Source organism: Botryllus schlosseri, chromosome 9 (genome assembly GCF_051294905.1).
Source record: "Botryllus schlosseri isolate E-star chromosome 9, Bs_hap1, whole genome shotgun sequence".
In the NCBI taxonomy this organism is placed as follows: Eukaryota; Metazoa; Chordata; class Ascidiacea; order Stolidobranchia; family Styelidae; genus Botryllus; species Botryllus schlosseri.
This window is the reverse complement of record NC_137244.1, coordinates 3,367,187-3,392,614: the sequence shown is the minus strand read 5'-3', so window position 1 is coordinate 3,392,614 and position 25,428 is coordinate 3,367,187. Positions and strand designations below refer to the sequence as shown.

General features: G+C 40.0%; 3 protein-coding genes across 4 annotated transcripts in view; 2 read left to right on the top strand and 1 right to left on the bottom strand.

The window, feature by feature from the left end:
- LOC145445849 (RNA-binding protein 28-like) overlaps nucleotides 1-14,688 on the top strand; it is a 35,626-nt gene extending 20,938 nt beyond the window's left edge. For both annotated transcript variants that reach the window (XM_080323999.1, XM_080324000.1), the window contains exons 7-9: nucleotides 1,886-2,046; nucleotides 11,846-12,078; nucleotides 13,357-14,688. In XM_080323999.1, coding sequence (XP_080180125.1) covers nucleotides 1,886-2,046; nucleotides 11,846-12,078; nucleotides 13,357-13,939 — 977 coding nt within the window. In that variant the 3' untranslated portion in view covers nucleotides 13,940-14,688. The remainder of the gene's footprint in view (nucleotides 1-1,885; nucleotides 2,047-11,845; nucleotides 12,079-13,356) is intronic.
- LOC145445863 (uncharacterized) overlaps nucleotides 1-25,428 on the top strand; it is a 126,924-nt gene that overhangs the window by 41,248 nt on the left and 60,248 nt on the right. The gene's annotated exons all lie outside the window — the stretch shown is intronic.
- On the bottom strand, nucleotides 18,812-25,035 carry LOC145445875 (uncharacterized). Its single transcript, XM_080324037.1, has 4 exons — nucleotides 24,977-25,035; nucleotides 22,541-22,647; nucleotides 21,610-21,691; nucleotides 18,812-19,785 (listed from the first exon to the last, which is right to left on the bottom strand). Exons 2-4 carry the CDS (start codon nucleotides 22,545-22,547, stop codon nucleotides 19,374-19,376), a joined length of 501 nt encoding a protein of 166 aa, XP_080180163.1. The 5' UTR covers nucleotides 22,548-22,647; nucleotides 24,977-25,035; the 3' UTR covers nucleotides 18,812-19,373.

The following is a 25,428-nucleotide window of genomic DNA, read 5'->3' as shown; positions in this document are numbered from 1 at the left end:
CGCTAAATCATATGAGCGATTATAGCGTGCATGTGGCCGCGCTAAATCAAATAAGCGATGATAGCGCACATCAGAAGATAATGACCCATTTCGCATACAAATGTTTCTCGCCAATTTGCAGAGCGCAGCGTCGATAATACGAATTAACGAATTGGCATTTCAAAAGGACGGGGTTTCTAGTTTTAAATGAGAAACTGCCTGGCTACGCACGTAGGGCTTTAATACCGACAACGCGTTGGTTAATATCAGCCCGGGTCTTACGTAGGTCCCGATCCGCCAGTCGAATTTGATCGTGAAATGGTGCGATTTTAATTATCGAGATGTTATTGCAGCAAGAGCAATATGGGAGCATGCCGCAACCATATCAATAAGAATACAAATTCAGATGGTTTGAAATTCGATCTACGATATGATTGCGTCCGATAAAGTTCGTCCAGCAATGAAGTTTATTGAAACATAACAGGTTCCCGCTCAAACTAATCGAATAAATTCAGAATTCGCGCCAACGAGAATCTCGTGTTGCATCAATATTTGACAACGTAATTCAACGTCGTGCACTGCACAATGCACGGTATTAAGAACAAATCAAACACTGACAAGTAACATCGAGGGAATACGCGTGTATAAAGCAGACAAGAATTAGTAGCCTACAGATAGTAGCAAGCGAGAAAGTGCGCATCTAATCAGTAATTCCTCAACTTTCGTATAGCACAATGGGGTTGCGAGTCTGACATCGAGACAATTGTTTGCTCATACAACGACATTTGAGCTGCATTGCTGCATTCCCCATAAAAGTTGGCAAGCCTTGATAGAGTTATGAATATGCGCACTTTTCGCAGGAATGACTTTCAATTCGCAGGCATACACAAACACACTGTCCTATTTCGCGATCCAATTATTTTGTAAACGAATAGTAATTTAGTAAGTAGAACGTGAATTTGCTCGTCTGGTCGAGACAGGCGACGGCGTTTCTCGGGGCACGCATGTCGAAATCGACGTCGTAAACGAGGTCGCTTCGATTGTATGATCATGATTACTAATCATGGATTACAATTTATTTTGGGCGTTTTAAGCTCTAGTTCGTTGTCGCCGACGGAGGTGCGTATTCAATTATTCGCTCGCGTATCGGTAAATGGTGAATAGTTGGCATTTACGGGATATCACAGACTTGCTAATTGACAGACGGCGGGCGTTTAAGCATTTTGTATGGGGTGGCCGCCACCCCATCAAGTGTTTTTAGCTGTTTGTAGGAATCTTATATTGCAACTGTTCTCCGATTTTTCATGCAACCAACTTTTTACTGAAGATATTTGGCACTATATGTAAATAGATCGTCTAATAATTTCACTGTCGTTTAAATTTGAGATCATCTGATATTCATTCTAGACTTGCCGGTAATTATATTTTCACTAGGTCAATTTTTTCAGGCTATTGATTTTGTTGCAGTCTCCAGCACAGAGTTTTTGCTACAGTGCCTTGGATGTGGATCGATTCGAGTATCTCGTACCTTTATAATCTCGAGGATCTTGTCCATAAATACAACTTTTTTGTGCAACTTTTGTAAAAATAAATGCAACTTTCCACGGATTTGAATGTAACGAAAACTTACCCTATAGTAATTACCGGTAATCATTTTGCATTAGTGGCGAAGATATCTCTTGCCATTACGAAAGTTGACGCTTCTGATCAACTTGTAAAAATACGTCTGCCGTCGAACAAATGTATTCCACGTTTCGAATTTTTCATTTTTACGTTCTCTCCGAGTATTTTTACACATCATGCAAGCCGCTAGTTGTGATTGAGTGGATATTTCGCGTTGTTATTTCCGCTTGTACAAAGTTGCAACGTGTACCACCATGACCATCTCTGGTTTTGCTGCGTGCAGGAACGCAAGCCGCCGAGGGTCTCAGCGCGCTAGAGCTGAAGAAACGCGAAAAGATCGAGAATGCAAAACGGGCCAAACTGAAAAATCCAAACGTCTTTTTCTCCACGACTCGACTGTGCGTTCACAATCTCCCCAAAAGTGTGGACGATGAAAAGTTGAAGGTATGTCACGATTGCAACTACTAGCTAGCTTTATAATTGTATAAGTGCTTGATATCAAGAGACACGCTTGACTCGTATAGCACCAGTTGCACTGATTTGTAGCAAATATTTATCGTCTTTTCATTTTGTGTGAAAATCATGTTTTTTTTCTTTTAACACTGTTGTTGACGTACATTTCATTCTGTGTACCTGTACTCTATAGTAGGCCTAATGTATTAGATGTGCAATGTTACTATAGGCGGAAATTTGTGGTTCGCCAAAGGCATGCAGATTACGGTTGGGGTTTTGCCAGGTTAGTTGAGATTATGAATCGCTGCTGTAGAATCCTCGTGTAAGAACCTGCAAAAAAGCATCATCCGTTGGAAGTATTCGACCCGTCTTGAGGACCGTTTTTATCCATATAGCTATGACGCTAGTCCCGTTGCTGAACTGATCTACGTAACTCCCATGTTGAAATTTGTGCTTCTTCTTTCAAGTGCAGGCCGTGTTATTTTTGACAAATGCCAAAACTGCCAAAAATGAATTTTCAAAATGCCAAAAATAAGGCTCTTTGAACGGTTCTATACCATTACCGAGAATGGACATTAGGGGTGTTCAAAAATGACTTTTTTTCTCAAATTGTACTGGGTACTTGATAAAATTGTTAGGTTACCTAATTTAAGCCTACACACCAAATTTAGTTCAGTTCCAGCCAGTAGCCTCATTGCTACTGGAGAAGAAAGTTTCTATTCATTATATAAAAATGAATTAACGAAAATTTCAAAATTTTCTGTCCACCCTATAAAAGTGTTAGGTTGTCTATAGAAACGATGTTCATTTTTTTTTTCGAAGCTGACTGCGGCCAGCCATACTTTATTGCCAAAAACAAAATTTCAATAATAACTTTCATGGATTCACATGGTAAAGAGCATGAAATCGTATGATTACATTCAAATAATAATAATGTATTTCGAAATTTCAAAAAATAAAAGAGCGTTCCAGGTTTTCTGTCATTTCCTGTTCGTCTGGTCGTCCTTCGTTGCTCCGCTGTCCGTTCGTCTGTTCGTCGAAGAGTTCAGTCCGATTTTTTACCTTCCGTCATGCTCTTCCCATTTGGGGTGATTCGTCATCACCTCGTTGACGATGTCGAGTCGAATTTTGAACTTGAGCAATGCCTTTTTGTAGATCGACGAGATCAGTATTTCCTTCTTATGCCTTCTCCTGCTGTCGTATAAGATGTCTTCTCCCGTAGGCCATTTCTTTTGAGTTTCTTCTTCTAGTTTTCTTATTATTTTTTTGCGAACGCGCACTGAGTGAAGACATGCATGATGCTGTCTTCTGCGTTGTTGCAGAATTTGCATCTTATAATTTCCTCCTTGCCATTGATTTTCTTCAGCAGATTATTCTTCTCTTTTCCAAACCAGCAGCCGTCGTGATTTAGTCTATAGTTGATTATTTTCTCTTGGTTTGTTAATTTTGTTTCCAAACCTCTGTATTTTCCTTGCAATGTATTCCAAGCTGGCGCCTGGTTGCAATCTGTCTCTTTTTCGAATTCCTTCGTAAGTTTTACGTAAATTTGTTTGAATAGTATATTCATATTGAAATGGACCCGAATATTTTCGGTAGACACTCGTCAGGGGTAATCGTCAGCAACTAGTGGAGAATTAAAAAGAACATCGTATATCAACAATCGTAGTACAAAATATAACGTCACCAGCATTAAAGTTCGAATGAGATCTCTGGATGTGGATGAACTTATTTCGTTCAAACAGTGGGTGTCAGTTGACCGAACTGATCTAATAACTCAAACCTTAACCATAACTGAATTTATTCAGTTATTCAGTTATATTAAAAAAGCTTGCAGATTTAGCACCACATCATCACATTTCGCATTCACAGTCTTATATTTGAAAAAACGAAAACAAGATATGGATCAGCAAACAGCTCTTGTATTAACACTAGAACGATCAAGTGGCTTTTTTGACGCATTTTCATTTTTGAAGAGCTGGCATTCAGTCAAATTTTACGCTGTTCGGCTGAAACTTCTTGACTTTTATTTATTTTATGTAGACCACCTTACCTATGATTTTCATCACTCATCTAGTACAAATAAAAAAGTTATACACAGAACTACCTAGAACTACCGAGTGGCTTTTTTGACGCATTACACTTTTTCCACCTTCAGGCATCGCAGTTTCATATTCTTGAAAGTGATTATGCATCTGATAAACGCAGAAAAGCCATTTGTAACAACAGAACTTTGTTAATATAGACTTGTTCTAACTGAGATAGCAAGAACATCCCTTGTAATAGAAGGCCCTGGATCTTCCTCGTTCCGAGTCGCCAAAGCTCTGTAATATTATATTTCTGAAGGTCAGCGTGTTATAGGACATGACATTTGTAATGTACCATTGGACCAAGCCGCCATCTGTATTGTCCATACTAATATAGTAGGGTTGTATAAGGGCAAAGGGCCTTTGCTCCGGTCTATGAGATGGATCTTCGGGGGGGAGCGTGAGCTGAGTCTAGTAAATTGAATGCATATGAGGACTGAGGGCATTGGTGTATTATGTTTAGTCAGGCCCTCTCGAGGAACAGGTTTATGGAAGTCATGAGCTTTCTAGTGACATAAGGAGTAAAAAAAGGTGTGGACTCGATAAAGATAATGTTGTTTTCGTTCATTACATGGTCGAAATGCCAGCAAATAATTGGGGTAAAATGTCAGATGGTGGACGCTGCTGCTACCAAGTATCTGTACAAGGGCGTCCCATATTTAGGCAAGGATAGGGCAGGACACCTCTTCCATAATCTATACATTTGCCAAGCATAGTGATGTGAAGAGTCTGATGTAATCCATCTTGAACCAATGTTACGTGAATGTGGCTGTATACGCTCGGAGAAGCAAACGAAGTCCCAGTTGACACTATTGTCAAAAGTTGCTTGAAGCTACCCAGGACCAGAAGGAGCACAGGCAGCTTCACGTAGCCACACTTTTCAAAGCTATCATCTTGTTGATAAGCGTAACGGCGAGATGCCAGTGTAGAGATCGAAGTTGTACACATATATATTGAGTTCACTCCAACCGGAGGTAAATGTTTCCTTCAGAAACAACAGAAACAAGAAACCAGTGACGCGTAAATGTTATAACGAAACAAAACTAGGGGGATATTATTGGCCAGGTTGCAAGGCAGTATTCTATGAGGGTACCAACAAGCCGACGATGGTCCGTGCATGTTTTCTTAGAATGTGCATGATCTTGTACTTGCCAAAATGCTGATACTATAAAATTATGCAAATCCAGGATTAGTTGCGAGATTGCATTATGCAAATCTTATCTGATAAGCTTTATGATATGACAGCAATAACCAAGAATGATGATGTGGCTAAAGCGGATCTGGAACCTACTCCAAATTTTTAAAGAACGTGCTCAAATACCAAATGCGCACCAGAACAACACTTATATGTTACACCAAAAAACGACGATTTGTTATAAAAGTGTTGCACTAAGGTGTATGTAAAATATTGCAAGTAGCTGTGAGCGCAATAAACAATGGGTTCTGATGCCGTTTGTTAAGATTTGTGCTGATTTTTAGCTCCGATGAATGCATTTAATCGAAGAAAATTCAACATGCGTCAAAAAAGCCACAAGGTAGTTCTAGGTAGTTCGAAGTTCCGGTAGTTCTAGTGTTAATGGATTTTGCGGAAAATTATTCTTTCCACATTCAAGATGAAGCGCAAGGGTATCATTGGACTCACCAATGCTGCACTGTGCACCCGGTAGTTTGCTACTACAAGTCTGCAAGCAACGATATTTTGCATTTAAATCTATGCTTTTTATCGGAAGAGTTGTTGCATGATGCAGTAATGGTGTATCTGATTCAGCAAAAGACAATTGAAGTTCTCAAAAGTACAATTCACAACTTGGACAATGAGGAATATTTTAGCCATGGTTGCGCTGCCCAGTACAAAAACAGAAAATCATTTACAATTTGTGCAAGCACAAAGCTGACTTCGAAGTGGATGCTGCGTGGTCCTTTTTTGCCACGAGCCATGGTAAATCGCCATGTGATGGCATTGGTGGCACTGTAAAACGAGCTACAGCAATGGAAAGTCTGAGACGCCCACTGAATGGTCAGATTTTGAACGTGGCAGAAATGATGTCCTATTGCGTTAAAAATCTCCAAAAACTAAAATTTATTAATTTGCTCAAAGACGAATTGGATGCTACGAGAGCTTTTTTAGAACAGCGATTTCGGCTCGCTACCACAGTCAAAGGTACTCGGGCATTCCATCATTTTAGGCCATTGTCATCAACCAAACTGGGAGCAAAACGTGTCAGTCAAGACAAACACTATGTATTGGAAGTTGAATTAGATGAAGACTCAAACCAAGAAAATGTACTTCAAACTGAAATTTTCAAAAACAAATTTGTATGCTGCGTTTATGATGAAAACTGGTACATTGGCATGGTCACAGAAATTGACCAGCCAAACAACGATGCCTTAGTTGAATTCATGCACCCAAAAGGCCCATCAGAGTTTTTTCACTGGCCTCAAAATAAAGATTTTTGCTGGACACCGTTCCAGCACATTTTGTGCACAGTTGACGTTCCTTGTTTATTTAATAATCGGGGACAATACCAACTGACAAAGGAATCAGCACTGAAAGTCATACAAGTTTGGAAGAAATATCATCAAAGATAAATAGATATCTGATATGAGCAAATAGTTATTATCTAATAGTATGAAAACTAATGAACCCGCAGGACCTTATATTGATTTTGATTGTCATGGTTCCTTTCATTGTTTAGTGCTGATCGTTGCCCGAATGTATTGTGTAGAGTACATAAAACATCGCATCTTATCCTGTCAGTTGTGAATTCTGATGTGTTGTGGAAGTATTGTGTGGTCACCTCAAACTGTGTAGCAAAATTTTCTCAAATTTTCAAAAATATCTCAAATTATTGTCAGCATAATTTATGTCAGCAATTATCTGTTTGAGTTATACTGACTACCTTATGTAGCCTATAAAACACTTGGCACGGTACTGTATATAGAATAAAGGTGGAATGAGTTGCTTTACAGAGTTTGCTCTTGTTAAAAAGGGGGAGGATTTTGAATAAATTTGCAAGCTAGCTTCATGGTGCTCTTATGGTATGTTACGATTCAAAATTCACTAATGTTATTTTTGTTTTCATAAAGCTCTTGTCAAGAGCTTTCCAATGATACCTTACACTTGATGACATCACCTGGTCACCAAGAAATATTTGCAATCGAAAATGAAGTCAGGCATGAGTGATTTTCAAATACATGAACAAAAAAGCGAGGTTAAAGGTCAGACTATGCAACCCCAGGTGTCAAAGAAGGCGAAAAAGTGTCAAGCAGGACATAAATGAACAAGTGTGGAAGTGTTACCTTCAACAACCCTAATTTGAACGAATTGTAGCAAATTCAAATTACATGTATAAATTTCTGACATTTTTTCCGCTTGAGTGATCACAAAAACAGGAATTTTTAAACGGCCATTTGTTCGGTTCTACTCAACCGATTTCGATAGAATTTATTTTTTTGAAAGCAGAAGTAAAAGTTTTCCAACCATACCAATTTTTATGATAATCTGAGATGGTGGAGGTACATTTTGAAATTTTTCTGGATCACCTGACATGATCTGACCCGAGAGCGTTCAATGTACTATTTTTAGATGGTACACGAACTCTTTTTGTTGACACAGCCTTGGCTGGTGTATTTTGATAAAAGTCGACTCCAAGGCACACAAATGAAAGTGAGAACAACCCTTTCCTACTATGCGAAATCTGTCATCTCAATAATTTTTCTCACATGTGGGATTATCCAACAAGTGTCTGCCAATTGCAGAATTTACGGCCTTTGATTGTTCCGCAATCCGCATCAATCTTGAGCGGATGAGTTAAGGGTGAGCTTTTCACCGAGCGTGCTCTAATGAAGCTAGGGACATGCTGATTTATGCGTTCCTGCAAGCGCTTTGACGTCCTTTCCACGTAGCCACAATTACAGTGACACTTGAATTCATAAACTACGTTGCTTTGTTGAAGTGCGGGAAGCATGTCCTTACGAATTGCAGGGAGCAGTTGCGTTGTCGTGAAAATCACGTTGGTCTTCACTGTGTCGACTGTGTCGTAACACTTATTGACCGCTAAATCGATTGCTTTTCAAATCGGGTGGAAATAGGGCCTATCCAAGGTAGATGGATGTAAACATCTTTGTATATTCGTTCGGTAGGCTCTGTAGGCTTTATTTGAAATTATTCTCCAGCCAAGGCTGTGTCAACAAAAAGCTTTCGTGTATCATCTAAAAATAGTACATTGATTGCTCTCTCATTCGAAATTTAATGCTGGTGACGTTATATTTTGTGATACGATTGTTGATATACAATGTTATTTCCTATTCTCTACTAGTTGCTGACGATTACCCCTGACAAGTGTCAGTCGAAAATATTCGGGTTCATTTCAATATGAATATACTATTTAATTGTATATTGAAGTTCTGTACCTCAAAGAAGCTGTTCAAATTAGTCTCCTTCCATTGATATTAATTCCACTGTATCCTCCTTTTGGTTTCAATGAGAGTTTTCCAAAGTTCCTTCACGTAATCGTTGTGCGGCATGCTGTTATTATAAAGTTTTCATTAATTTCTTTAATTTTCAAGCCTAATTGGAACATCGCTTGGTAGTGCCAGAATTCCTCCCGTACGTTAATTTTTGATAGCGCTTCAATTTTAATTATGCTGCATGCTCGGATTACAGTTTTTGGATATGGTACTGCTAGACCACCCAATTGTTTTTGTTTGATTAAAGTTCTTCTCGAAATGGATTCAATCTTTTCCGGAAAGTATATAAAGTTGAAGTAACTCCTTTCTAGATTTTCGATTACTTCTGCATTTGGCTGATACAGCGTTGGCATTATATAAGATTTGAGTGGAGTTACTAAACTTTTTAAAATTTGTATTTTTCCTAACCAAGTTAATTTCCTTGTTTTGTACATGTTCAAAATCTTTACTATCTTCTCTGTTTCTCTTTTCACGACAATTCATTACTGTTTTTTCTGAATTTATATCCTGATATTTTGATATTTTCCTTTGTGTATTTTTCATATTTTGTCTTTTCTAGCTGATTCTTTGCCAAATTTCACTAAATTTGGTTCAATTCCTACCAGTGGAAGCCATCGATGAATTTGGATTATCGATAAAATAGTATTTACGGTGACGGTGACCAATTCTTTAACTATTTATTATAGGTGTGCCCACCGTAAATACTATTTTATTCAAATCCAAATTTTTAGACGGCAATAGATCCTCTTCCACTGATTAGAATTGAGCCACATTTGGTGAACATCGTTTCTATAGACAACCTAACACTTTCATGGGGTGAACTGAAAATTTTGCAAACTTTCTTCTCCTGAAGCAATGTGGCTACTGGCTGGAATTGAGCCAAATTTGGTTTGTAGGCTTAAATTAGGTAACCTAACAATTTCATCAAGTAGCCAGTACAATTTGAGAAAAAAAAGTCATTTCTGAACATCCCTAATGGACATTGCCGAGAATCTAACTTCAAAATTCGGCATGTTCTATGTGAGACAGAGTCAGCCATCAAGCAATCTGAACTATCTTGCTCAATTCTGCGTGGAGGTTTATTTTCCGTCATGGTTTGAAATGAAAATGCACAATTCCATTGTTGATGGTGCTAAAAACATCTAGCCTTCAACATAGTTTCCTGTGTGACAAAGCTTTATGATACATGAATTTGTAACTTAACACTATCCGTGCCACAACGAAATGCGTATTTTGCACATCCGGAAAATGTTTTGCTGGGAATGCTCGGTGATGATGATGAAGGCCTCAGAAGACTTGCTGTTTACTACTATGCGTCGATTAAACACAGAATACCAGAATTCAATTGATGACTTGGAAGGAGGACACGTTAATGAACCGAATCCTAAAAACAATATTGACACCAGCATCAGATTGTTCAAAATCCCAATTATAAACATCAAAGCTAAATCATTCCACCAAATTGTGAACTTGAATCTAAAAGATATGGAACAGCTACCAACAATCAAAAACTCGTCAGATCTCGAGCTGAATCACGAGGGCGACATTTTTTTTCCTTGAAAAAACGTAATTTTGACCTAATGTATGCAAATTAGGTGGTTTCACCACATAATGTTAGATTTGTGCTACTTATCTTCATTTCTGTGTGTCCTTGTGAAGTAGTTTGGCCTGAAAAAACTTTTGTGACTCAATAACTGACACATTTTCATATGAAAAACTTTTTTTAACAAAATCTGGCCCTGTGAAGAAATCCAGTATTTACATCACATATTATGGTAGATATAGTTCAACCTATTTGTTTCATTTGAATGTTTATGATTCCCAATGAGCAGACGATGGGCCGTCGCGTCTACAACGGTAGGCCTATAAAGTAGGCTACAAGCTGTTAAATGTCAAATGATAAGTTCACCGACAGTGCAAAATCTACAATACAAACAAAATGCAGGTTGCAAAAAAATTTTGACTTTGTAAAAAATTTTGACCTACAATTTGACCTAATTTTGCCTTTTTTGACATGTCAAAAAAATCGCCCTAGTCATCACCATTAAGGCTCAATCATCCTTGCCACTACCAGACAGTGGAAAGACACGTGAAAGTGGTGACCGAAGCATCTGTCCATGTGTCGGGATTTGAACGTAGAGATGGTCTCGAAAGCAGATGAAATCCTTTAATACGAACTAGACTGATATACTCTGGTAGTGAAACCATCCTCGAAATCTTTCTTATTTCAATATATAATTGATGTTTTTGTGTCTTCAATATGGATTTGCAATTTATGTGCTTTCAATGGAGTTGTCAGTCATAAGATCAATCAATACACGGTTTCAGCATCGTACAGTACCCACTTCTTCAATGCCTAATTGTACCAAAAAACTGTCTGAAAATCAAAAACTTATTTGTAACTTTTTCTGTTTATTTTCAAGACAAAGTTCAGTGGAAGCAAGATAGAAACGTGTTGCTTCTGCATCTGTTAAGCCCTAAATCGGCTTTCTAGTGTAAGCGGTTTTCGATAAGTAGCAAAATTAGCTATTTTTGGCTCGACTGATGAAATTGCACGACCACTAGAGGGTGCATGAGCCCAAAGTTATTATAGAAATTAGTTTGTTGGTATTTGGCATTGGCACCACATATCAAGTGTCTGTTTATAATTCAAAATGTTCCATTTTTCACTCCACCCTATTGCACAAGCAGTCGGTTGTGTACTGGGTGAATTGACTCCTCAGCAGCGTTGTCAATTTGCTTTTTACCGTAGCTGTTTGATGACATAGAGTGGATACTGCATGTTTCGTGACTTTCGTTTGATATGAAAGGTCAAACTATACAGCGAGACATCGTTTTGCGTCGTTAATTTTAGTATACAAATATGAATTCATTGCGATGCCAAATCTGATAAAAAAAATCTGAAAAATGCCAAAAATAACACTGCCTATTAGTAGGCCTATATTGTTGCAATCGTGGAAAGTAATATGGTATTAAGTTACTGTGTGTCATGCATAGCTATCGTAAGATGCCTGAGTCTTCCTTGAAATAACCAGCTAGCATTTCAAGTGGAATTCTCAGTGTCTATTTAAATATAACGCCATACCGCAACATATTCGAATTACAAATAGTCAAGTTGCTGACTGGTTTATTTTGACTTACTTTTCGAAGTCCACATGTAAACTATGGTTTAGTTTGTGATCAACTAACATGTTTATTCTATGATTGCTTGAATAAACATATGCCATTGTTTTCAGGAGCTTCTCCTTTCTCAATTCAAAGATCGACGAGGCGTGGTTATCACGGAATCTCGAGTGATGCGAGATCTCAAGAATCGAAACGAAGATGGGGTGGGAAGGCCGCTCGGATACGCGTTCGTCAACTTCACCAAGCACGAACACGCTTTGAAAGCTTTGAGAAGTTTTAATAACAATCCTGACATTTTTGGACCCATCAAGAGACCCATCGTTGAATTTTCATTGGAAAACAGGTGACACTTTTCATGACGCTGATTTAATGGTGTTGTGTTTGACTTTACTATTTTCTTCGTTTCCTGTTAAAATTTCCTGACAACATTGACAACTCTTGATCGTCTTTTTAGCCAACGGTTAAGAAAGAGTGCACTTTCCATGAAATTTAGAACTTAGCATTGCTACTTGATAAATTTATTCTCTGTTACAATTACAAGTACCAATTTCCAAGGCATAGGAAGACTTACTTCAAGTAGGAGTAGAAACGCTAGAAATGATATCTACCCGAGTAAGTAGTTCCAAAAACTAGATTTGTTCGAGGGGTCATCGCTAGGGAGATTTTTTTTACCTAAAAAAGGGAAGATTGTGACCTAAAAAATCAAAATGTAACATTTTTGTACCCTAAAAAACCTAATTGTGTTTTCCCACACAATGTTAGAAATATAGCCAACTACTCATCTTCATTTCTGGTGGGTACTGTCTTTCCTTATGGAGTAGTTTGGCATGAAAAAACCTATTTGACTTTAAAACTGACAAATTTTTACATGAAAAAGCTCTATTTTAACGAAATCTGGACCTATGAAGAATTGCCGTAGTTACATCACACATTATGGTAGAAATAATTAAAATTTATTGTAGTACAACGAAAGATAGTTTCCTACATCCTTACTAAGTACCTTGCCAAGAATGGAGAAAGAACGTTCAACAGCAGCAGTTGTTGGCTGGCAACACTGGTGACACACCGTGTTGCTTCATTTTGACAATTGTCTGCATCACAATTTTTCATCATGCACTTCTTCATGTAAAAACCAATGCCCATGGCAGTGACGATATTACGGTACGCTCCGCATAACACCATGTCAACCTATTTGTTTGAATTGGGTGTTCATGATGCACAATGAGTAGATGATTGGCCGTCTACAACAGCAGGCTAATAAAATTGGCTGAAAGCTGTAAATGTCAAATGATAAGTTCACCGACATTGCAAACATTTACGATACAAACGAAATGCAGATATCAAATTTTTTTTTGACTTATTTAACATGTCAAAAAAATTGCCCAAGTTATCGCTTACTTTTAGCAATTAATCAGAGGTGGCTACTTTTGAATTGACGAGATGCAGTTTTTCGAGTGACGCGAAATGAATCACTAACACTTACAAATAGATCAAATCTTGTTCCAAAACTACTTGTACTGCTCTGTTCAAGAACTTGGAAGTATTCTAAAAACGCAACCACTTGAGTGAGAAAGTAACTATATTACTTAAGGCAATATTCAAGCGATTCCCCACCTTCTAGAAAAGCCCTGGAAATCCAAGAACGGCGGAAAGAAAAATTCGTGACGAAGCAGAAGCTAAAAAAGGAAATCTACTCGTCGGATGATGCCGTGACAACTAATCCAAACCGACAACGTTTCAAGAGAAAGTCGTCGGAAGATTCTCTCGCTAGCGAGAAAAGACGGAGAACAACCCAAAACCGCAAAACGACCCAGTCCATAGATGCTTCAAACCTGACTTCATCTGTGGACTCCTCCAATCCGAGCCGACTTCCTTTTCAAGGCATCTTCGGCACGACGGTTAGCGGTAAAAAACTCCCGTTGCCCAATCACACAAAACCGAAAATCCGCTCGAGAGACAAGGGCAAGATCGCAGAGCAAATGCGGCGCAGCAAAAAGCTCAACAGCAAATCCGAGCAGCGAAAAGTCATGCGTAAGTATCAAGAACAAAAGGAGGGTAAGAAAATGCGGGCTTCGGCGGAATTCAAGAACAAAGCCGCCGGGAAGGACCGAGAGTTTGACGATCTCGTTTCGAAATACACTCGTGCCTTTTACAGCATCCTCCACTTGAAAAAGGCGCCCGGGAAAAAATGGTTCGAAGTGTGACTCTCTTTTAAGCCAACACTGAATTTTTTATATGCTGGGCATCCTTACAATCGGAGATGGGTTCGATTTGCTTGAACCCTAACAGTGGATGACGGATATGGTTCAAGTCGTGATTTTGGAAATATGGACGTGGTTTTAGATGTGTAGCCCGCCATTCGCCTGTCTGGTGACCCTTTCATGACTGGAGTGGGGTTGGAATACATGAGTGACCTACTGATATATAGGCAACACGGGCCTGTACGTTCTGCAGACTTGTTCAAACCACTGCATTTTCAAAATTTACATCTACAACTAGAACTATTCATGTCAACAAGCTAAATTGGTAGTTTGTTCGCGTCTGACGATTGGGCAAACAAATGGGTTAGAAATCGTCATTGATACGAGCATTCGAAACGCCGCGATAGGCAGTTGTGGTCATTGTATTGCTGTATTACAATGAGGAAGACTCTTCGAAATGTAAGGGCAATTTTTAGGAAGTTGCAGTGCCCTCATCGGATTGTGATTCCCCATCAGTGTGTCAGAATCTTTTGTTCAAGAGCACTTCTAGCAAATTGTTGCCCTTGATTCACATTCTGTAACATTATCTACTTGGGTCACATTCTATAACATTATCCCAAGGTACCAGAAATTGCTACCCACACTATATTGGCATAACCGTCTCGATTAGTAGGTTAATTATCCATACCGACAGCCGACATTGCCTCCTGCCTGCATCTGTACGAATAAACGCATTTTGCCGGTTGACGCAATGAATTTCTTGGTCCCGTAGCCGGGAAGTTGACTGCAAGTAGAACAGCTTCGATCGGAATCACAGCAGCCTCGGTTCACAATTGGGTCTTTCCGAAGAAGTATGGTGGGTAGATAAAAACAATGAAGATGCTCATGACAAGGCGACTTTTTAAATGTGTCCTTGCAGTTAGTAATATTGGACTCAAAAGTATAGAAAATAGGAGCGGCGAGATAGCGCACCCATAACTTTGAGTGTTCAAGGTTTATCCAGACTCCCCGCCACCTCATCCGCATGAGCGGTGTCTTACAAAAAGCCGAGAAGTGGGCCGTGCTATATAAGAAGGGTTTCCATCGACATGTACCCAAAAATAAGGACAGTCGAGAAATTAGATTAGCATGAAAAAGCGTTTTTATACATACTTTGTATTTATACGAGCCGCGGCATGTCACAATTCTATACTTATCGCCAGAAACAATCTACTCCAACAACTCCTTGCTATTAGAAAGTGCTTCATGGATCTCACGACAGCTCGGTCTTCGTTTACCTATACTCAGGGCCGAAACAGCACTTCGTCAGCCCCCTCAGAAAGAACAACGTTGGTCTTGGGCCTCCCATAGGGTGATAAACCAAACTTCTTCACCTCGTTGTGATTAGAGTCGTCAACCAAGATGGAAAAAGGTCTTACACCAAGTTTAGACAAAATCATTATTTGAGCATGGAGCAAGAACTCCAGTAACAATGCTTGTAGTCTTGGTCCTGGCCGAAGAAAACTTATTATCTGCAATGTTGAAATCGGGGAATATGGCATTGACCAATTGCGATGTGCAATCATTGGTGATGAATGATTGCTGGTGTTTAACAGTATGGAATGCCCAGGTACCCTCAGCAGCAACTGCCTTTGTAGTGTGTGGCAGTGTTGGGATCAAGTCACTACCTTCGAGTCACGAGTCATTGCACATTTTGACTCGAGTCAAGTCACTCGTTTTTTGGAGGTGACTCGAGTCAAGTCAAATTGGTTTTTCGAAGTATGAGTGATGATTCAAAGTCATTACATTTTGCTAGATTTGTGAAAGACAGATGTATTGGTCATATATCTTGCATTAATAACGAGTATAAAGTCTAATATAGCCTACATGCCAAAGGGCGTTGTATCGCTCACGCAGACGTAGAGCAGCTAATAAAATACTTGAAGCAAAATAGAGGATCGAATACGAAGCGTCGAGAAGTTGAAACATTATTGATATGGTATAATACACTACCCATCTACACATCCGTGAGAATATAAACGCATAAACTACATTCGTTCCATTCAATTCATACAAGGAGGTCGGCTAAGGTGGGCACTGCGCGATGTAAGTCGTCTAAAAAACAGAGATACGTTTGCTGTTAGATTATACTTCTGATTTCACATAAACGTAAGCTGTCATCAGTTCGTTTTCGGTCAATTTATTTGTGATGTAACAAGTGGGGCCACTGAAAGGTACGATCAGTGAATGACTGGTTGCTCCCACAAGTGACACATGCGTATCGCTAATAATCCGAAAATAAAAAAGATACAGAGATTTAATCGACACCGTTTACTTGATGACTTGAAATTGACTCGTAAATTTTGCTCCGAGTCACGAGTCAATCCACATTTCTGAAGCGCCGAGTCAAGTCAAGTCAAGTCATTTTTTCAAAGTGACTCGAGTCAAGTCAAGTCATACGAAAAAGTTGACTCGAGTCACATATTCAATCATCATTTTGCGGTAGTCACTAAGCTTCACCCTGCAATTTCAAAAGTGACTATTTCCAACTGACTCCGAACGAACAACCAAATCTAATTTTAGAACTTTTTAAAAGTACTCTACAGATTTATATTTTCGCTACTTCTATTTGAACCTGAGTAAATCGTAGCAATACTTCCACTACTTCAGTAGCAACGCTGCATACATCTCCCACCTCTGAAAAAAGTCACCTATCCATGATCATTCCACAAAATCTCGATGCCTCACAATACAGAATTGAATTTTCAGGATCCCATCATGTTATGTAAAGAAATGAGGAATGATGAAACAAGATACATACAATTCACAGATGGAACATTTACGAATACATAATTTAATCCTCAAATCCCTAATTCATGTGTATATGACCGAAATAATGATGCATGCATTTGAAAAAAGTAGGATTAATATGCAACTGTACAGAACTAGACCGATGAAAAAATAACCATACGGACAGCAAAAACAGTTTATGCGGGATTTTTTAGGCAATAACAGTGCTAGATATCAATTTTTGTCATCTTCAACTTGGGAAAAGTATTTGGATGATGTCCTTCAAAAATTCAGCAGTACACTCGCTTTCGTTGGCTCAAAAATGGCCAATTACGACCCGAATGATGCCGTATCCACTCTTGATGAAATTTAGATGTTTGTCCATCTTTGCTTGCTCTTCAGCTCTTGCCCGAATTATTGGTAGGATGGGGAACATCCTTTTTCCATAATTTAAATGATATCAAGGTGTCACCAAATTCATTAATATCTGTAGTGCAGAATATGGATTCGGCTATTTTACCGTAGGCTACCTGTCCAGGGTTATGAAATGCGATATGGCTTCAAGTCGGCGTTAGTAGTGTTATGGGAATCGTTTGGTACGCACCAATCACAGAAGGCCACGTCGCCTTAATTGCCACGCCTACATTGCCACATCATCCGCCCATTGCCGCACCTATAGGACACCCCTTGCCACATCATCCGCCCATTGCCACACCTATAGCACACCCATTGCCACATCATCTGCGCCACATCATCAAGTGCCACACCTATAGTACCACATCATCCATTGCCACATCATCACCGCATTGATTGCCGCATCTATACGCTACACAACATCAACCAGCGCGATGTCGATTGCTGCACCTATGACGCGCATTGCCACGCCAAAACTTACCTTAGCTAGAATCGAACCTGGTTTGGTTGGGTATAATTTCACATCGCTCACCACCAGGCTATTGAGCAAACTAGCCGTATTGAGCTGTTTTGAGAATATAACCGCCGATTCTCTCTTAAATTCCGAGACAACACCTTTTCGAGTTATTACACATAAATGTAAGACTATAACACCTGTGTCATCATTAATTAGTCAATGATTTTGAGGAATTCTGCGAATGCAACTTGATAATGCAGATATCACCACCATAAATGTCTACAATGACGCGAAAGCTCACGCGCATATTGCCGAATACTATTCCAAGAAATTGACGCGGGTAAATGTGCCACGATGCTTACGATTCCAAAAAGTTGCGCCACATCGACAAAGTGAATTAGAACATTATAAATAAAGTTGCGTTTCCAAGAAAATGTCGCGTTGGCGATCCGAATTAGAATGTTTAGTTCCGACGTAAAGCAATTCGCATTCTGAAAACTTCGCATTTCTGTATTGTCATGTGCGCAGCGAGGCAGCCATCGCAGACAAGGTAAGATCAATGTATTTTCGTGTCAATTTAAACTAAATGTAGCTATAATTTCTCGATGCAGCAACACTAAAGGTGGGCTATTTCATTTCTTGACTATATTGAAAATCGATAGCGTACCGCGTATAGCTATAATATAATAATGAGTTCTGTGCGCGGCTATAATGTTAACCGGCAATATAGCCGAAGTCGCATAAAATTAGATCCAATACTTGAAGCTAAATCTTTAGCTAGCTTTACTCATGCCATAAAGGCGGTAAATTGCGAGTTGTAGCAAGCATCTAACTACTGATATTATGTCGATTTTACAAGTCCATAAGCTGCTGCTTTTAGATATGTGATTTTAATAGCTAGTGTACTGATGCGTTATCATAACATTTCCGATAGTGCATAAAATCTATAGCTAAACCTATGTCTATGCTATAATTTATCTCTTATTTTAAAACGCTATGCCACTGCGGGTTGAAGCTATATCTTAACATTTCAGATCACCAGCGATGTTCCAGACGCCAGCGATGTGCGCATATTCATATTCTCAAAAACAGCTCAGTATGCATAATCATGATGATGTAGCAATGGGCGTTATATAGGCGTGGCGCTTGATGATGTGGCACAGATGATGTGGCAATGGGCTGATGATGTGGCAATGGGCGTCATATAGGTGCGGCAAGTGACGTGGCAATGGGCGTCCTATAGGCGTGGCAATAGGCGTCCTGTAGGCGTGGCAATTAAGGCGACGTGGCCTTCTGTGATTGGTCCAATTCAAATTGAACTATGCATATGGCTTCCTGCTGTATAATCGAGAGACAGAAAGACATAGCTATTTTCATCCGCAATCGACCCATGCTGTTTTGAATATACCGAGAGTTATACTTTCACGTGAGGACTTTGATCGTTTCATCAACGAAATCGATTTATCAGCTGCTTACGAACAAGCGAGACAAGCAAGACCAGACACTAAGTTTTATTGCGTTGCTATATTACATATCCAATTTTTCTTGTACGAAATGCCTCGAGTTTTATTGGGCTGCCCTAGCGCATCCATTTCTAAGGAGCTGAAAAAATGTCGTTATATAAGTGCGTTTATTCGAAATAGACGCGGAGAACTGCTTAACGATTCGCTATGCCTCTTCCGTTGCTTATCCCGTTTCTTTGGGAAAAAACAAGACGAGAAGCACGTCGCACAATTGGCATCTCAATTTCGTGAACGTTACCGTATCCCTATAGATGATGGTGTACCGCTCGATGAATTAAGCAAAGTCGAGGAATGTTTTCATGTAAAGATACTTGTTTATGAAAAACGCGATCATCAAGCATTTATATTGCGGCAATCCGAAGCGGATGGGCCAGTGGTTCATATACACATGGAAAATGGTCATTCTTGCCTGATAACAAATATCGAACTTTATTCCCAGACATTCTTTTGTGACTCGTGTAAAATTTTCTTTTCGAGCAAGAGTAATTTGACGCGTCACGTAAAACGCGAATGCAAAACATCCCAAGGGCGGAAATATGCTAGTGGCGTATATCGACCTAAACCTACCGTATTCGAGCAATTGGAATCCGAAGGTATTTTCGTTGAGGAACAAAAGAGATTCTTCCCGTACCGTATGTGTTTTGACTTTGAATCCATGCTCGTGAAGGATGAGCTCAGAGCTAATTCTGCAAAAGTAGAATACGTTAATCGGCATGTTCCCGTCTCCGTATCCTTATCGAATAACGTAACGAATGAAACGAAAACTTTCATATCCGAGGGTTGCCCTCAGACGTTAATCGATGAAATGATCGGGGAAATTTATCGCGTACAGGAACTCGCCTCAGCCGAAATGCGAGAATCTTTCGCTAATGAAATAATCGAACTTGAGAATTTGATTGAAGAACGGAAATTGATCGATCCTAGCAATAGGGGATCCTATTTGGATTATATCTCGCTTCGACTCCATACGTGGCTCGATCAGATACCCATAATCGGTTTCAATTCCTCGCGCTATGATCTGAATTTATGCAAGAAATATCTAATCAAATCCTTGTACAAGGAAAGCGGATTCTTCGTTTTGAAAAGAAACAGCGCCTATTTGACAATCACAACGCACAGATTAAAATTTCTGGACATTTCGCTATTCCTGAGTCCGGGTTATAGTTTGGACGCTTACATGAAGCTATACGGGGATGGGGTAAACGCAAAATTTTATTTCCCCTACGAATATCTTGATAGCATCGAACGCCTCGATGAAACATCGCTACCGAGCCATGAATCGTTTTACAACGCGCATCGCAATTCGAATATAACAGACGAGCAATACGCAGAATGCGTCGCTGTGTGGGAACGCGAGGGTATGACCACATTCAGTGATTTTCTCCGATATTACAACGAAGGTGACGTCATTGGCTTCTTGACCGCGCTGAATAACAATTCCGAATTCTACAAAACGCTTGGCATCGATATGTTCAAGGGTAACGTGAGCCTTCCGAATATAGCGAGTAGACTGATGTTTCGTGATTGCTATGATATTACTCTTCTGAATAAGGCCAATGCTGACCTTCACGAAACGATTCTGAACAACTTGATAGGAGGTTTGTCACAGATTACGTCACGGTACGCTATGACAGATGAAACGAAAATACGCAGTCTTCGCTACGGTGACAGTGCTAAAACCGTCAAGAAAGTAGTAGGATATGACGCAAATGCCCTCTATTTGCAATGCATAAATCAAAATATGCCAACGGGTTACCCTATAAGGTGGATTTATGATGAGGAAAAGCAAAAATTCCATAAACAGCGCGTTTGGCCTACTCATGCGGAGCGGGAATGGTTGGAATACGAAAGTCACGTTCGTGACATCAAAATTCAGCACGCGTGGAACGGTAGTCAAGTGAGAATCGGAAATAAGCGCCTATTTGTCGACGGGAACGCCGGTAAACTCATCTTTCAGTACGATGGGTGCTATTACCACGCTTGTAGGAGCTGCTTCCCCGATAAAGAGAACACCGAGAGGCGTGAACTCACCAAACAAAACACGGAATATTTGGAAAAATTGGGATATACCGTTATCCGAATGAAGGAGTGCGTTTGGACGAATATGAAACGAGACCCTGAAATTGCGCAATTTGTCTCAAAGTTCGAGCGTAAAGTCACGAAAGCTTATTATCTCACTGAGGCGCAGTTGCTCAAGCGCACGCTCGACGGGTCATTTTTCGGTGCAATCGAGTATGACATTCATTGTCCCGACCATTTAAAATCGAAATTCGAAGAGTTACCTCCTTTTTTCAAACATATGGAAGTAAACGAGTGCGATATCGGTGAACATATGCGTGAATACGCGAAGGAAAACAATATTAAGTTTCCAAAAAAATTTCTTGGCTCTAGTTATTTCACGAAAAAACAGTTGTTTAATACGGATTTGTTTCAGTGGTACTTGAAAAGTGGCATGATCGTGACTCGCGTATTCCAAGCTGTCGAATATGAACCAAAACAAGTTTTCACACCCTTCGTTGAGCGAGTATCCTCTGAGCGTCGCAAAGGCGATGTCCTCCCGAAAGATCCGGCCCGTGAAATGGAGGCGTTGACCTGGAAGACGATTGGAAATAGTGCTTTCGGTCGTACTATTCAAAACCCTAATAAATATAGGGAACACGAATACGTTACGTTGGAAGAATTACCATCGCGCGTTGAAAAAAATTTTTTTGTCGATGCCGTTGAAATTGATAAGAGCGATGAAGGCTTGCTCGAAGTAGCTACGCGCCCCCTTAACATTTGTCACGAAAACCCAGTCATTGTGGGCTTCTTTATATTCTGCTGTGCCAAGCTGAGAATGCTCCAGTTCCTATATGACTGTCTGCATGTGTATTTGGACGATAGCGATTGGGCTTTCCTCGAAACAGATACTGATTCGGCGTACATAAGCTTAAGCTACGATACGATCTATTCTCTCATCAAGCCTTCCATGAAAAAACAATTTTTTGAAAATCACGACAAATGGTTCGTGGCTCGCGCATATGCAGAGCATAAATGCGATTTTGAACGAGATCCCGTTGGTTTTAAAACTGATAAAGCTTGCTGCATTGAGGTTCGCAATTACTCGAAACGTATACCTGGTTTATTCAAAGAGGAATGGGTCGGTCATGGATTTATAGGCCTGAATTCCAAGACCTATTATTGCAAAGGCGACACCGATAAGTACAGCTCGAAAGGGCTTCAAAAAACGGCCAACAAAACTTTCAAAGATTTCAGAGGCATTCTTCAAAATAGATCGATCACGGGTGGCGTCAATAGCGGTTTTCGTTGCTATGGGAGCGATATGTTTACGTATAAGCAATATCGAAGTGCTTTGAGTTATGGTTATTATAAAAGGATTGTGCTTAATGATGGAATTCATACATTGCCTTTATCTCTGTAATAAATGGATCGAATACGTACATTGCATGCTCCGTTTCGAATGATCGTGGCTGGTCCGAGCAGTAGCGGGAAGAGTTATTTTACTTATGAGTTGGTGAAGAACGCAGAGAAGATGATTAGACCGGCTCCTGAAAAAATTGTATGGTTGTATAATAATTATCAGGCGTTGTACGATAAAATGAAAGGGGTAGAATTTTCGCAAGGGCTCTCCGAGCTCAAAAAGTTACAGAAAGGAAATAGGCACGTTCTCTTGGTGATCGACGACATGATGACGGAAGCGAAAGAGGCCAGAGATCTATTCACTCGATACAGCCATCACGCAAAGATTAGTGTCGTGTTCATTTGTCAAAATTTGTTCTATAGGGGTCAAGGCTTTCGGGATATGACCCTGAGCGCGAGCTATATCGTGATATTTAAAAATCCTCGTGACGCGAGTCAAATCAGTTTTCTTTCGCGTCAAATGTTCCCGGATAAAGCCGGATTCCTTACGGAGGCTTATAAAAAGGCAACTCGAAAACCGTTCTCGTACATACTGGTTGACGTAACGCAAGAGACAGACGAAAATTATCGTCTTCGCAGCAAAATATTCCCACATCAAAAGTTGACGGTATATCAAGAATAAATACAGCTCGCGCTGCAGATTTTAGGGCATTCAACATGTCGAAGAGGGGAAGTAACATATCTCGAAAACGATTGAGCGACTATCACGTTAAATTAAAACTTTTGAAAAACGCTAAAGGGAAACAGCGAAAAGAACTTTTATCGAACAATCAATTTTTAAGTTGCGTCTGCCAGTGCGTTCATAACTTGGCTTCGGGGACAGTACGTATCTCCCCGTCGAGAAAGTTGAGGCTTGGAAAACACAAATCCGATATCAGACAATTGCTGGCGCAAAAAACTCGCAGAGGTCAACGGAGGGTGCTACAAAAGGGTGGATTCCTCTCAGGTATAAAGATTATGATAAAATAGCAACTTTTTTCTAACTAGTCTGTTTTAGCTATATTAGGCGCTGCAATCCCCGTCATCGGGAGTCTGTTGGGTAAACTTTTCGGGAAGAATGCGTGAACTACAATTCCCCGCATTTCGAAGCAAGGGCGAATGGGAAAAGAAATTTGATAAACATATATCGAAAATTAAAAGCTCTCAATTGAATGCTTCCGAGAAACTAGCTCTGTATAGGCATGGTATTGCTCAACTGAGAAACTTGAGAAAAGACGTAGACGCAGCGACCGCCCGTCCTCCCGCCGCACACACGGGGCTCGCGAGCCCCGTAGCGAAAGAAAAGCGCCCGCAAAAGAAACGCCCGCGCCGGATTCCACAACCTTCGTTTCCCTGGCTTTATAAGAGACAGCGTAAGCCTAATCCCCGTATATACGGGAAAGAATGGGAGACGTAGACTATTTTGATCCGAAACAGCCCAAATCGTATAGGGGCGCTTATTTGCAAAAGGAAAAAGAATGGCTTAAAGGACAAGATACTTATACTTTTCATTTTCCGTTACGTAAGAAATTTAGGCGTGAACGTGTAGTGGTCTCCGGTATCAATGCTCAGTTTCAGAGCGATTTGATGGATCTGCAATCTATTTCAAAGTACAATAGCGGTTTTCGTTTTGTGGTGGTGGTGATTGATATTTTTAGCAAATACCTTTGGATGATAGCGATTAAAAATAAAACTGCTTCAAGTATGATTTCTGCTTTCAAACGTGTGTTTCGTGAACGCGTACCGTTAGTGTTACAAACCGATCAAGGTAGCGAATATACCAATCGCGCTTTCCAGAACTATCTAAAGGAGAACAAAGTTAGATATTTCTATACGAGGAGCGAATTAAAATCCTCTGTCGTTGAAAGGGTGATTCGTACTATGAAGGCGATTATGTATCGATTTTTCACAAAAAATAACACGAGGAATTACGTGAGCGCTCTCGATGACTTTACTTACTCCTACAACAGGACGTACCATCGTAGCATTGCCATGGCCCCAAACCAAGTGAATTCGTCTAATCAGGAATCGGTTTGGAGAAGACTTTACGGGTTTCAAGAAGCTAAACAACCCGACCTCGCTGTAGGAGTACCCGTCCGTATATCAAAAATTCGAAATCTTTTTGAGAAAAGCAGCCTACCCAACTGGCAACGGGAAATTTTCTATATCGCAGACGCCCAAAAGGGGGATCCCCCAATGTATCGCTTACGTGATTACGGTGGTGAAGTCATCCAGGGTAGATTTTATAGAGAGGAGCTCCAGCGCGTAAAAGAACCGCAAGCTTGGCGTGTCGAGAAGATTATAAGAAGGCGTAAACGCGCGGGACGAGAACAGTATTTAGTGCGCTGGTTGGGATATGGAAGTGGATTCGACAGCTGGGTCGATAAGAAGGATATCGTCTAGTCGGAACCTTTATCAGTTTTTGGCGCAACTAGTAATCATACTGGTCATCGTATCGTTCTCTCTCTATAATCTTACCATTTCGAATGGGAACAAAGAGCTTTGGATATCACTGCTCTCCTCTTGCGTTGGTTATATGCTTCCGATTCCCAAGCTCAAAATATGAGCTACGTCACGCTATTTTCGAACGCTTCCATGGATAAATTTCCTGATAATACAACAGCGAGTTATTGCGTTGAATTGGACGTCCCGAAAAACGTGGAAGATACAGAAGTTTCTCTGGCTGAGATCTCCTTCCCTACGGATTATCAAAAACAGTATAGGATCACGAAGAATAGGTATGGGATCAGATCGCAAAAGAGAACAAGAAAATTTCATTTTAAATTGGGAGAATACGACTCGTTATATGACATGTATAGATCGTTGGAAAGAGACAATCCTGATGCAAAAGTAACATGTTTCCCTGAAAATCATAGTATGTCTATCTCTATACCTCATAACGAGGTAACCGACAAATTGCGACCAGAGAC

Excerpts from the sequence above, each read along its gene's own strand:
- LOC145445875 (XM_080324037.1), bottom strand. Across the intron at positions 19,786-21,609 it reads GGATACTCGCTCAACGAAGG|AATTAGCTCTGAGCTCATCC; the intron begins GTGTGAAAACTT and ends CTACTTTTGCAG.